General features: G+C 42.0%; 1 protein-coding gene across 1 annotated transcript in view; it reads right to left on the bottom strand.

Moving 5' to 3' along the window:
• LOC118417476 (leucine-rich repeat and IQ domain-containing protein 1-like) overlaps nucleotides 1-13,425 on the bottom strand; it is a gene marked incomplete in the record, with an annotated part of 15,690 nt that extends 2,265 nt beyond the window's left edge. Inside the window, 18 exon segments of the mRNA XM_035823042.1 lie at nucleotides 1,475-1,582; nucleotides 1,912-2,039; nucleotides 2,647-2,838; nucleotides 3,776-3,966; nucleotides 4,575-4,695; nucleotides 4,947-5,357; nucleotides 5,747-5,911; nucleotides 6,363-6,530; nucleotides 7,050-7,177; nucleotides 7,540-7,733; nucleotides 8,512-8,713; nucleotides 9,232-9,333; nucleotides 9,941-10,850; nucleotides 11,255-11,331; nucleotides 11,767-11,904; nucleotides 12,417-12,637; nucleotides 13,067-13,247; nucleotides 13,408-13,425. Coding sequence (XP_035678935.1) covers nucleotides 1,475-1,582; nucleotides 1,912-2,039; nucleotides 2,647-2,838; nucleotides 3,776-3,966; nucleotides 4,575-4,695; nucleotides 4,947-5,357; nucleotides 5,747-5,911; nucleotides 6,363-6,530; nucleotides 7,050-7,177; nucleotides 7,540-7,733; nucleotides 8,512-8,713; nucleotides 9,232-9,333; nucleotides 9,941-10,850; nucleotides 11,255-11,331; nucleotides 11,767-11,904; nucleotides 12,417-12,637; nucleotides 13,067-13,247; nucleotides 13,408-13,425 — 3,655 coding nt within the window.
• Nucleotides 13,426-14,870: the final 1,445 nt, after the last annotated feature.

Genomic DNA, 14,870 nt, shown 5'->3' with positions numbered 1-14,870 from the left:
CTGGGCATAGCCGTCTTCCTCTCGGAGAGGAGATAGGCGCCGCCAGGGGACTAAAAGCCTGTTGAGTCAGCATAAGGCTATGGGACAAACGAACAAAGCCGTCTTCCTGACCTTGCAAGCTTGGAACCAGTCGGACCACATTGAGGGTACAATTTGAAAATTGGAAAGCGTGCAGTTTTGGAAAGAACTACAAGATAGTTGTCATTTACAGTGTATTAGTCAATTTTTGTCTTGCTGACTGCATTACAAACACTTTTGTACCAAATCAGTGTTGCAATTATGCGTGGACTAAACCAATTGGACAAATTGAAGGGTAGAATTAGAAAATTGGACCAAGTCTGACGTAAACTTCGAGTAACTACACTTTTTCAGGGACAAAATGTATTCTTTGCCTTCATTACTGTAATCTTGTGTCCTTGTAAACACTTATGGAACTAAAAAGCAGAAGAAGGATTCTGCCAAGCTGAAATCCTGCTCGTGTCCTAATTAAGGCCATTCCACTTGACTGTGTTCTTGCTGTTACCTAACTTGGATTTATGCAATCCTTGACGTCATACATGATTGGAAAATTATGCAAATTGTAACAGTGTCCCTGAAAAGACAATAAATCAGAAGAAGCGTTAAGAGATTTGTATCTCATCTAATAGTATGTAATTTGTTGGGCACTCTGTCAAATCACTCAAGGTTGCAGCAAGGTCGCCATCCTAGTGGAATGGAGGTAATTTTTAAGAAATTCAATGCTGTGTGAAATAAGAACTAATCTTGCTATGCCTCTCTACATGTAGCTGTTTTTCTCTTATTAAGTTCTCTACAAGTTAAGGAGATGCCCATCAATGTTGTTTTTTGTATCATGTTACATCCAGTTCATGTTGCATACTGTCTATCTTATTTTATTGTATTTATTTTATTCATCTGTGTTCTTTTAGCAGGGTAAGCTCCCATCAGGGACTAAGCACTACCCTGGGTACACATACAAAATAGTACATACACACAATACAATATTGTATACATAGCACAACATATTGTCAAACATGAAATCCTGCATCTGTGCCAAGTCGTTAAGGGTTGAAGGCAGAGGTTGGAGGTCTAACTCTAAGGCAGGGCTCTAGCCAGCTCGAAATTTTTTTTCCGTCAGCCAATTCCCATTGTTGTGAAAACAGCAAAAATTAAGTTAGAAAGATGGAACTGAGACCTTGAAAAACGTTTTTTTAATGAGATTATCGTATGCGAAAGTTCGCAGACACACTAAGTCAACAACCATAACAATAGCATTAAACAAACAGTGTGTGGCTTTCCGACCGTGGACAGCGTCCCCAAGCTGCCTGTAGCTTCCACCAAGAGTTTTTGTCCATCAAGGTTGACGGATTGGTTTTAAAAAATTTCTGTCACACGCAGCAAATTTCCGTCAATTGACGGAAAAACGGATGCTGGCTAGAGCCCTGCTCTAAGGTGAATGGATATCTTATTCTCTCACCTCTGAAGTAGTCGACCCTGTTGGGCTGTCTCCTGGGAGGAGCCCGGACAGTAGGCGGGGCTTCCTTCTCTGCCAGCTTACGCTGCAAGGCCAGCCTCTGATGGGGGTCTGCAAATGGAGAAAAATTATAGTTTTATTGTAATGGTGTTAAAAAGCTTCACTCCAAAAAAAAATTCTTCAGATCCGACGTCTGTGTTAGTGCCTTGCCCATTGGGCACGCGGCTGGTGACGTGACAGGATTTGAACCCGGAACCTCTGGGTTCAAACACGTTGCCGTTACGCCAATGTCAAAGTCATTCACTAACTCATAATGAACAAATACCCCAAAGTAAGTAAGTTTGGATAGTTCCTATGGAAGACAACACCATAGGAGCTGTTATATTCTACCGTGTAGTATCCTATATCTATCATCATGATGTTGTCTTCTTAAGACTGACCTAAAGTTTTCTTCTTGCGTGCCTTCATCCTGCGAGCTCTCTTCATCATGAGCTCGGCCGTGGTGCCTGACTTGAACCCCCACTCCTCCGTCAGCTGTTCACTCTTCGTGCTGATCACACTGCCCAGTCTGGAAAACAACAAGGGCTTCATTATTAACCCAGTGGGTATGTATGTACAATAAAGGTCTTCATTCAATTATTACTCCTCTGTCAGCTGTTCACTCTTTGTACTGATCACACTGTCCAGTCTGCAACAACTTCATCAGGCCATACCAATTCATTTAGAATGAATGTACATAGTTCTTGTACATTTTAAGATGATATGGTGGTCATTGTCAAGACATATACAAGCAGAAAGTATGGACAGAAGCATGAAAGTAACAGTTACTGTATTCGTCAATTTAATGAATGAATGAATGATCATCATCATCATTGGTCGACATGCTTACACACGACGGGGTTATACCGCCTTACGGGACTGACATACCCTTTCGAATAGCTGCATACAAGACGGGGATGCACCAGGTCTCGTCCGGGTGAATGATGTAAATCACTATATAGAAGGACTGGAGGAAGTTTGTCAGTGCCTTATGCTCCACCAAAGGGAGTGAAGAGGATAAGGCAATTCACTCATTGACAAGTCTGGATATAAAGGGCTCCAAGCTCAACATGATGTCCTAAACCTATAAATGAATTCTTCCTACTGTTTTTTTCTCTAAGTTTTCTGACTCTTACCTGCTGGTCGGAGGGGTTGGGTGGTGTTGGGAGGAGGCACTGCTCGCCCTGCTGGGGGGTTTGACAGGGGGGAGGGGGTGTTTGGGGCTGGGAGGGGGAGGGTTGGGGGCCCCCTGCCACGCCTGACGGGTGTCCCATACAGGCTGTGCTCTGTCCTGATGCTTGGATGACGCTGAGCCAAGAACAGCATGTCTGGGTAGGAGAAAATACAGTTGTACATTTTGACTGTTGACTGTGAGATACACATTTCTGTGGCAATCAACATAATTACGTACATGTATAATGCACATGTTTAATGTTCAGTTCTGAGATCCATGTACAACTTTTCTATGCTAACCCCGCGAAATTAAAGGATTAACTTTAAAGTCCATCTGTGTTGGCTTAAGTTGACACAAAAAAACGGACTTAGGGTATTCCTGAGTCCAATTGCCTTTCCCAAGGACACAACACCTACACCTAGCTATAGGCAGAAATACCAGGGATCAGCAAGGCTAGCAACTCGAGGCCACTGAAAACTTTTAAGACACATTGTAAATGTATTAATTTTTGGGTGCACCACTTAAATTTAAGTAATAACCTAATATCAACCATGTACCATGACAGACATTCTTATTATCTTTCTAATGATTAGATGTCAAGAATATGATGTATACTAGTATACTTTGATATCTTTACATACATAAACCTAAGAAAATATTTGGGTGCACTAGTGCACCCACAGAAAATAATTGGGTGCACAGCTCCAATTTTGGGTGCACCAGGGTGCACATGCACCCAGTATTTCAAGCCCTGTGGGTGTATAACAACAGAATGTGAAGCTGACCTTGTAGGCAGGGTGGGTGTTTGTGCGACTGACCTTGTAGGCAGGGTGGGTGTATGACTGACCTTGTAGGCAGGGTGGGTGTTTGTGGGGGTGACCTTGTAGGCAGGGTGGGTGTATGACTGACCTTGTAGGTAGGGTGGGTGTTTGTGGGGGTGACCTTGTAGGCAGGGTGGGTGTATGACTGACCTTGTAGGCAGGGTGGGTGTTTGTGTGACTGACCTTGAAGACAGGGTGGGTGTTTGTGGGTGTATAACAACAGAATGTGAAGCTGACCTTGTAGGCAGGGTGGGTGTTTGTGGGGGTGACCTTGTAGGCAGGGTGGGTGTTTGTGGGGGCGCCCAGGCCTGGTCCAGCTCGGCAGCCTGCAGGTCAAACGAGGACAGGTCCACTTCTCCAAACTCATCATCATCATCATCGATATCATCATCATCCTCCCATCTGGCAGCCTGCAGGGCTCGCTTCAGCCGCAGTCTCAGTCTGTGGCCTCTCCATACAGCCTGGGCGGTAGGGGTTAGGGCTTTTAGTCTCAGCCACCAAACTGTGCACAGGAATCTCACATTTAAGTGCAAGACTGCATACTGTAAATGTTAAAACTGTGGCCTCTCCACACAGCCAGGAGATGGTTGGTGTTTTAATAGATATCCAGAGAGAGATCCAGTGGACTAGATTGAACCTAATCTTATCCAGTCTACTCTTCCTAGATTCCATTCATAATATCACAGCATGTGTACACATTATTATTTCTTACAACCACAACTGAGGGTGTTACCTTTTTAGTTTTTGTAAAATTGTGCATGGGAATCTCACATGAAAGGACTAACATAAAACAAAACTTTACTATGCAAAACTTGTAGAGTCATCATCATCACTTACATGTATCTGGCATAAGGCATTTGCAGTTTGTATATTGCATACACAAAGAATGAGCCTTTTTGTTGTGGTGACACTGTGTCACTGTCACTGACGAAGGATAGTGGATTCTATCCGAAACGTCTGACCGTTTCCAAAACCATATCCAGTTGCTTGAGTAACTATTTTTTGGCTTATCTTATTACCTGGATGTCTAACCTACATCGACCTATTGTAAGATTGTTTACTAAGTTACCTGGATTTTTGTAGCAGCTTCCTGAATGGTGTTAGCCTCCAGCCATTCCTGGGTGTGCTGTCTGATGTCCCGCCTCACACTGTACCCTCTCCACACAGACTGGATCCTTACAGCTGCAACACTGAGGAAACACACAGATATCAGTCACACAAACAGCCTCCTGAATAGTGTTAGTCTCTAGTCTGATGTCCTGCCTCACTGTGTACCCTCTCCACACTGCCTGGATCCTCGTAGCTGCAACACTGACACGAAATACACAGATACAATTGTCATGTATTTAAGTCACACAAGAACATGTAGACCAATGACAAATATAACTAAATACCAAGCACGATACTTCTTGCATTTTGTACCTAATTGATCTCTTCTCACCTTTTCAAAGCCCCTGAAGAGTCCTGCTGCAAGGAGCTAGCACCTGTAGACGTTCTTCCACCTGAAGTAGTGACAACTTTTCCTGCAACCCTCTGAGTAGAGTCTTCTTCATGTTTTGCTGTAATTCTACCAACAGATGTGGCACTTTGAGTTCTGCTATCAGTGACCACATTTGCCACTGGAGGAACTTTATCTAACTGTGGTTTCTTGTTGCCTGTTGTTTGACCAAGATCCTGTACCCCTGTGTCTTTCCCTGAGAGCGCTGCTCTGGATGAGGCCGTTTCTCCGGATGAGTCCATTTCTCCATACTCGTGAGCATATCTGTGCTCCACGGCCAGCTGGTAGCACTCCTCATGATGTGCGTGCTGAACTGCCAAGCAGCTCCTCACATCACCTGACTGTTCAGCTTCCCTGTGAGGGTTACAACAAACAAAGCAAAGATATGAGTGAGTGAGTGAGTGAGTGAGTGAGTGAGTGAGTGAGTGAGTGAGTGAGTGAGTGAGTGAGTGAGTGAGTGAGTGAGTGAGTGAGTGAGTGAATGAATTGAACAACTGAATGAGTAAACAAATGAATGACTTTTATTTAAAGTGTCTGGCCTGTCGGATAACTATTGTGCAATGAATCCAGTAAAGCAAAGTTTTCATTCATTATCTAAAGTTATGATGATACTCTTTGCAAACTTGTGCTTTTCCCAAGGGCACAACATGGGTGAAGTATCAGGGAATTTGAACCCAAACATCCTAACTGTTATGCCAACACCACACCACTAACATATAATCCCATCTTTAAAAATATCTTACTTGAGTTTTGCATCATGTCTGTGGCTCATGTTGTCCAACTGTGTTCTTTGGTTGAGGCACATCCTCACAAATGGGAGTTCCGTGGCTCTTGCTGCACTACTTCTCTGCTGTATCTCCTCACCATCCAGCTGACACAGGCTCGGTATAGCTGCCACTAGGTCAGATCTGGTTTAACAAAAAAAAGTTGTCAAATGCAGGATATTAACAGTGCCAAAACATTTAAATGGCAGACTTAATTGTACTATTGGCATACATGTATTAGCGTATCTTATTCTAAACCTCAAAATGATATTTACAGTAACTGTGTCATAATGGTTTTTTTTTGCTTAGTTTCCAGTACCTGGTAGAGAGGATGCCCCTAACCAAAGCTAGGTACTCATTACAAGTGCCTTTCCTAGGGGCACAATATGAGGGCTTTTAAACCCAGGGATTTGAACCCAGAAGCTTGAGAATCTATTTCTTAACAAGTTACTGACAGTGAACAATAACCATGAGACCATCTCGCCACATAGTTACGTCAATGAAATTATTATCATTGTTTGTTTTGTGTTGTCTGAACCATCATTTATGATACTTTTGGAATAAAATAGATTAAAAAAAAAGACTTTAGTTTTACCTGTAACTTTGATCCTCAGTCAGAGGGTTCCCTGCCACGTTCAGCGTGTGCAGCCGGCCACAGGCGGACACGCCACCTGCGACACCTGACACATCTTCCAGCTGGTTGCAGCTCACGTCCAGGTGCTCCAGCAGGATCAGGTGGCACAAGGAACTCACCTGAGTCAGGCTACAGGTAAGAAAAAGGCACTGTAAATGCATTTGAGTTTGAGGTGATTTCATTTCGTAGTATTGAAATGGAATGCTCATGGTGGTTTCAAGTTCACGATAAGGGTATAGCCACAAAAGCTACAGTAATGAAAACACCAGTCATGTACCCTTACAGACAGCCAGTCAAAAACCACTAGTAACTTAGCAAGGGTACAACAAATGACAGAGCAAGTGCTTCCAATACATCATATTACTGTACAATGAATAGTACTGTCCTGCATGACTTTTTGCAGTGCTTAGACAAGAGGGTAGGCAGGCAGAATACAGAACAACAAATTTCCCAGCTGTTTGCGGTTTGTGGTAAACAGGTCACCGCAACAACCACAAAATGACACTTCTGTGAACTTCATTTACCGTAGTCCCATACTATCCATAGCTTTTTAGAGGCTGTCCAGACTGGATATGCTGTTGTCATCCAGCACCAGGCTACTGGATACTTCTACAGTAACTACATGTACCAAAATGTACCACTACTGACCTGTTCTGTTTGACTGACAGCAGTGACAGCAGTGGCAGCCAGGCAGTAGACAGCACATCCAGACTGGAGATGCTGTTGTCATCCAGCACCAGGCTTCGCAGAAGGACATGGTTGTTTAGACTTGGAGGCTGAAAACATATACATTGTATGGAAAAGTTACATCATACTGTACAACATTCATCTCCGCTAGTTTTAAATGCTGCAAACAGTGCTGCAAAACTTCTAATGACCACAAGGGGGCACACATGTATTGTCTGTCTTCTCACCTAAGTTAGAGAGTGTTGCTGGCCAAGTTTAGATGCTGCAGTAGCCCACAGCCCTGCAAAACTTTCAAAGATCACAAGGGGGCTCTCACAAGCTTACCTTAGTCAGCATGTTACTGGCCAGCAGTGTGCAGTCCTGCAAAACTTCTAGAAACCACAAGGGGGCACACATGTACTATCTGTCTTCTCACCTTCATCAAGAAATAGCAAAGAGATTGTCTTCTCACCTTAGTCAGAGTATTGCTTGCCAGGTTAAGATGCTGCAGCAGTCCACAGTCCTGCAGGTGTTCTGCGGCCGACAGGTGGTTGTGAGAGGCGTCCAGGTGCAGGAGGGTGGGGACCAGCTGCAGCCCCCGCAGGCTGATCAGCTGGTTGTGGGACAGGTCCAGATGCTGCAGGTGCACACAGCTGTCTAGGCCACCTGTCAGAGAAACATACAAACTGTACCATTACACTCATACTTGTAGAAATCCATATATGTCTGTTTTAGTGTTTAGCTGTAAGTAGTTGTTATAGACCTTACAAAAGTCACTGTACTTTTGTCGTGTCAATAAATATTTCTGTCAAAATTCATGAAAATTCCATTCAGGTCCAGGTGCTGCAGGTGCACACAGCTGTCTAGGCCACCTGTTACAGAAACATACCGTCATATATCCCGTCTTCATTATAGTCACCTATACAGGTAAAAAATCATGAAAATTCATTCATCCTCTTTTTAAGTCTGCAACTGCCCTGCAAAGTCATACATACAAAAAACACTAGAGAGCACAAACATGTGTCACTTCTTCCGAACAACAAGAGCTGTCTATCAACCAAAATCGTGACCATAGCTTGTCCAGAGTACAAGATATAAAAACTAAATGTTCTGCTTTTATATAATATTACCATACCAATCCTCTAGGGTCCCCAAATCTAATCATTTTGAGATTCTAAGAACTACCCACATATCAAATATCAAGACAATTTATCCAGGCCTTCTAGAGCTACAGTATCATGCTTGCAGAGACACACGCCTATCATTCCATGATGGTATCAATTTTTTCCTTGCCATTTACTAATCTTTCCTGAAATAGCCTTTACAAAATAATGCACATATTTCTTTCACATTGTACATCTTTTTACTTCTCTACTGAAGTTTTCTTTAATCACATAAGCTTCAACCCTAAAACGCAATTGCATAAAGGCTCTCAGAGTCTGACCTATTCTTGTGATCTTGTTGTGGCTGAGGTCAAGGACCTGTAGGTCGTTGCACCCGTCGAGCCCCTGTATGGAGGACAGCTGGTTGTGTGCTGCCAGAAGGCGGTTCAGACTGGCACAACCGGAACAAACCAGCACAGTCAACCGGTTCTGGCTCACGTTGATGTGCTGTAAGCTGGTGAACCTCTGAACACCATACAATACCTGAGGACAGAAATATGCATCAACATGTTTTTTCCTTGGCTATAAAAATTATATATGTTTAGGGTACAGATCTAGATTGGGATTTGGAGACTTGGTCATTTTACCTGAAGGGACAGACTCTCATTAGGCTAATGTAGTTGCATGTGTTAGGGTCTATCATTTATAAATGCTAAGTTCCCATCTATTCATTGCACTCAAATCTTTGACAAGATGCAACAAAATTTTGACTGTGTTTTAAGAGAACAACTATAAATTTACAGACTCTGTTAAATTACAAACTCAAACCTAACATATAGATGTATATGAATAACAGAATTAGATGTAGAAATTCAAGGAGTAGTTGGTTGGCAATATTATTTCTACATGGGCCTGTACATACAAATGTAGATGGGGGGCTTGATGGCTGTCCTGGGTTAATACTGATCATGAGACAACTAGTAGACAGCTAGCAAGCCATGACATTTGTGTGCAAGCATTTAACTTTAAGGAAAATCACTGCACCCAGAGCCTTATATTACCTGAGCTTCACACTGGTTAACAGAGATGGAGAGGAGACCTGGACACTCCGACAGGCGGGACAGGCTGCACCCTGTCAGACCCGCAATATTCACCTCCTCAACCTGATGGGAAACAATAAGTAACACCTGTTATGACGACTCTTTTTCATAAGTGCGGTGGGTTCTTTAACGTGCTTGAGGGGTGGTTCTCTTCAAACACGGGACCTCCATTTAACATCCCATCTGGGGGATGGAAAAAAATTCAACTTCATGAGCAAGAACTGAAAGACTGAGAGGGTCCTTCGTGCACACAGCTGTCAGACTGTTCAATGACTCTACTGCTCAGTAATGTTACTGGGTCTCGTGCTGGCCTTCCGGTTGTTAACTTGCCGATCATTGTAACCTGCATTTGTATGTCTATGCCATGTTTTTATTGAGACCATATTGTAACAAATCGCACTCAATTTAGGAGGACTGCGGCCTCCTGCTCGTGTGGGTTTGTGTGTATGAAATAAATAAATAAATATGAAACCATTGAAATTCATGACCTTACAATGACACATCTAACAAGGAAAATCAACAAAAGGTACTCAAATTTAAAAAAAAAATGAGTGGGGCGGAAACAATTTTTCAAGCTGGAGACAGCCCTGCAACAGAAAAATCACAATGATATTAGACATAAATCAAAACAAAAGAAAGTTAAGCATGTGACTGTGTCACTAGTGCTTACCTTGTCCAGTGGTGTTCCTGGCTTTGATGCCTTCAGTAACTGTTCAGCCGTCAGTTCTGGTAGGTTCTTAGCGGAGGCATGTTTGGCCGCCCCCCTCCCACCTTTCTTGGGTTTCCTTCGCTTCAACTCTGCGGAAACCTGACTCCACGGCCGACACGACTCCATCCACTGGAGACGTCTTCTTTCAAGGTCGTCAGCAATGGCCGTCATGTCCTCTTGTGTAAGTACTGTTCTCTCTACATGAGAATTGTCTTTTGAATTTCCCTTCAATTTATTATTTAGCTGTCCAGGATCATTAGTTTCCACATTTTCTATAGTCTTTAGTTTTTCTTCAGCTTCCTTTCTTATCTTTGCTTCTTCTTCCAATCTCTTCTGTTCTTCCTCTTGCCTTCTCTTTTCTTGCTCTTCTTCCAATTTCCTTTTTTCTTCTTCCTCTTGTATTCTGCGGAGTTGTTCCTCTTTTTCCTTCCTTTCTGCTTCCTCTTCTCTTTTCTTCTCTTCCAGTTTCTTCTTTTCTTCCTCTTGCCTTTTCCTTTCCTCTTCTTCCCTTCTCTTTATTTCCTCTTCCTTTTTCCTTTCTTCTTCCTTTTTTCTTCTCTCTTCCTCCTCCTGTTTCCTTTTTGCTTCTTCCTCAATTCTTCTCTTTTCCTCTTCCTGTCTTTTTCTTTCTTCCTCTATTCTTTCCTTCTCCTCTTGGTCCTTTCTTCTTCTTTCTTCTTCCTCCTGCTTTTTCCTCTCTTCTTCTTTTCTCTTCTCATCTTCCTTTCTTTTTCTTTCTTGTTCATCCAGTCTTTGTTTCAACTCTTCTTCCTTTTTGTGTTTCTCTATCTCCAGTTGCCTGTTCAAAGCCCAGGACTTTTTCCTGTTTTCTCGTTTTTCCTTCAAGACTGGACCATGGATTTTCCTCACTCTGTAATCAGATAAGTAGACAACAAAATGATATCATAGACTCTCTCCCTCTCCATCTCTCTCTCAAGACCCGTGACCGCAGTGGTCGTTAATGGACACAACATACATGGAAAAAAATAAAAAAATTACACAACATGTGTGACTACAGCTTCACTATACAAAATTGAGTACATTTTCTGTCAGGTCTTCCCATTAAATGACTAAAAATAAAAGTGGCTAAGGTAAGTATTTAGCACTAATTTTTTAGTGCACAGGTTAGGCAACAGGGCGATGAATTCTACACTATCATCATACAATTACTAAGCACATAAGGAGAAGAATCTATTGCCTTTTCAAAGTTGTATGATACACTCACAGGTAAGAAGAATGAATGGATGACAATTTAGAAAAAAGTAATACACTTACTTGTAGCTCTTGAATGCGGCCTGTATCTTTGCTGCAGATTTCTGTTTTTGTGTCTCCAAACGCTTATTTTCCTCTTCCTGAGAAAAAATGAATTTATAGTACAAAATGATTAGTAAGACACTAAATTATGATACACATATACAGCATGCAAAATACCCACTTGCGCACTCACATAGCGCAACCTGATTTTGCTTGGCGCAACTTAGTTTGACAAAAAAGAAATACTAATGTAATAGGCCGAGGCAGCTCACAGTGTCAAACACGTGCACACACACAGTCACTCACTCCCGTAAATCCACTATCAAAACACAGAAATTAACAGTCACCATACATATGTATTAATACTATTATGTATCAAGACTACAAATATGTCTGAGAATGTGAAAAATCTTGCAGCCAGATTGATAGTTTAAAAATAGTAAAACATTAAATAAATACAGTAACTGTTACTTCTATCAAACCAGAACCAAGGAGCTTTTATACAGATATAAAAGCTCCTTGCCAGAACCGACCTGTTGTTTGTAGAATGCAGCTTTTTCCTCGGCAGTTTGTTGGGACAGCTGCTGTATCTGCTGTTCCTGTTGCCGTAGCAACTCATCTTTCCTCCTCTCCTCCTCCTGCAGCTGAGCATCGAGCTTGGCTTGTTCCTCCTGATTACAGTGATTAAGAGCACACCATTAATACTGTCAAGACTTGTTACCTGCTATTTTGTCTCAAACAATTACATTGCACAACCTTCTAGTAAATGAGTCTCTTTGGAACAAACTTGAAGGAAAATTGCCTTAGGTTTCAGGTTTTAACTTTTGTCTGACTGCCTGGCCTTGGAAAACGGCTGTGTTCAAAGTTAACCTGCCACCCCAGCCTTTTTTTTTGTCCAGACATAAAGAAAATAGTACAAAATAGAAAGTCTGATAAAAAACCTCAAAAAACATTCCGAGCCAACCCTCTACTTGGAGAGTACAAACATAGTACCAATTTAAGGGCTTTTACGTACTTGTTTGTGTTTCTCCAGCTGTTCCTGCTGTTTGTGAAACTCTGTGTCTCTCTGCTTGCTGTGCCCCTTCTGCTCCTGCCCTACCTACCATTCCCATTGTTTTTCCTATGCTTTCCCCATTCTATATTGTCTAAACACAAATACATGCGCCAAAGAACTTTTACATACTTCTTTGTGTTTCTCCAGCTGTTCCTGTTGTTTGTGAAACTCTGCATCCCTCTTCCTGCTGCGCTGCTCCTGTTCCATCCGCCAGCTGTCCTCCTCCTGCCGCCTGCGCTGCAGCTGTTCCTCCAGCTGTCTCTGCTGCGCCTGCTGTTCCTGGCGGAACCTGCGCAGCTGCAAGGTCAGCTGCCGCTCAAGGTCATCCACACCGTACAGCACGACAGCACCTGGAGTGCAGCATGAAGTAGCATTCAACATTCTTTTAGTGGTTTTAACATTTGATTGTAACCCTGACATAAGGAAACTAATGCAAAGTTTGCTGGCACTCAATGCCATCCAAACCACACAACATAATACCAACTAGTTTTTGGTATTAGGTAGAATAAAACATCATTTTAGTGATTTCTTCAGTCAACACTTTGTTGTAACATTGACGTAATGGTACTAAATACAGCTGCAAGGTAAGCTGGCATTCAAGGTTATAGTTTATTATTTATCATTGATATTCTATATCTGATTTCTTAATACCTTTCAGTTGCCTTGACATAATATTTCAAAAGATTAAGAAAACTTTTCATCCTTGCATTGTAATATGCTTCTTGAGTGACTATTACTGGTACCTAAGAGGTACATGTACATGTATGTGGAGTATTTACCTGTTTGAACATTTTCTGCAGATTCATCCCCTGCAGTTTCCCCAGTATCAGCTCCTGCTGTTGCTGCCTCATCCTGCCCCCCTCCCACATCCTCCTCCTCCTCCACACCATTGCTGTTCTCATCCAGCATCCCCATCTCATCCTCCTCATCACGCTCTTCAGCTTCTATCTCCTCAAGCACCTGAAAAACACGGAAGGAAAATTAGCTGGTATTTCATACTTACAAATACAAATACTTTCAACATACAGTGAACATTAAGTTTTTTGTACTTCCCTTGGATAGTTTCATTAGTTTGGTATTAATCAATTGAAAATATTGTGTAGTTTTCTTTTGTACTTACTCTTATTTCTTGGTGCATAACACTAAGAGAACAAGAGTTCGTAGACCTCAGGCCTGCATGAAATGTATTGGGTTTCTGTAGACCTATTGTGTATTTTTGCCTTTTTGTCTGTGGTACGTGGTTGGAAAAATGAGCTTTTTACTGTGTTGGTTGTGCACCATGCAAAAGTCTGACTCTGAAATTCCATTTTCTGAATTTGTAAGTTTGGACAGGGATGAACATTACTTATTTTGGATTTCTTAAGTATGTAACCAACCACAGTACTTTGAAGTTGTTGAGACGCTACCTTTTTTTGTCTCAGATGGCCCATGCACATGTAGTTACTCTGTCACATGATATACTAATATCTTCCTATTTCAATGTACTGACCTAATGCAGCTGCTAAGTCTCCTTGGTTTGTGTTCTTCCAATGATATTCATTAAAGATTTATTTCTGGGGTGTTATTCACTTGACATCGGAATGTTACTCGCATAATTTGACCAATGATACTTTAATCTGTAGTTCCATAGACATTAGACAACATGAATAGTGGTAGCCCCCATGCAGCAGCAACAGTTAGTCCCCAGGGTGGTATGATATTTTCATTCAATCCATCCAACCCAAACCTAAATCTCCTGTAGTATCTAAGCCAAATTTAACAGCATAATTTACTATGAAAAATGTCCTTGTCAATCCCATTTATAGATGGCAAGCTGCTGGCAATGGAAGCTTTGAAAAGTTCAGAAGCTGTTGTAGTCAAAGCAAACACCCAGCAAACATCCCCACAAACCAATGAGCAGTTGCTTAGAAGGGGAATTTCATCATATATTTGCCGCGACAAAATGCAACAAACGATACTGAATTTAAAACAGAACAAAGCTAAGCCTCCACCACTTAACCCTGCCTGTACCATAGATTAAGCAGGCCCAAAAACCAAGCGAATATGACTAGCCCAAAACAACAAATTACCTGTATACAGTATGGAAATGGCATTACCAAAGAAACAAAAAGAAACACAGGACAAATCATACACATACCTTTCTCTTATGCCCACACTCTATACAGTTCTCCTCCACATTAGAAAATTGCATCTTCTTCTGTTTAAGTTCAAGTTCAACCATGATTGCCAACAGGGTAAAGGAACTTGTACCGGAACTTAAAACTCAGTACTATACAGCTCTAGAAACACCACAAAGAGTAATAAGCAAACTCCAATTATACCTGACCAACAGATATATAATCTGGCACACTCCCGTCATCTGGCACACCGTCAGTGCCACTAAGACAGGGGATACAAAGTAACCTGATACATTGAAGGTTGCCCCAGGCCAGATGATGGTTCTACACCCAACCATAATCTGTTTTTAAAACCAAGCAGATATTGGGAGGATGCCCCAACCACACTAAAACAGGGTCAACCTATACAGTATCAAGTTCAAGCACTAGGAGGCCCAAAATCAAACCTGACCACCAGGACACAACA

The sequence above is a fragment of the Branchiostoma floridae genome, chromosome 6 (assembly GCF_000003815.2).
Source record: "Branchiostoma floridae strain S238N-H82 chromosome 6, Bfl_VNyyK, whole genome shotgun sequence".
Taxonomy (NCBI): Eukaryota; Metazoa; Chordata; class Leptocardii; order Amphioxiformes; family Branchiostomatidae; genus Branchiostoma; species Branchiostoma floridae.
Note: the sequence above shows the minus strand (reverse complement) of the source record. Positions and strands in the feature narration are given on the sequence as shown.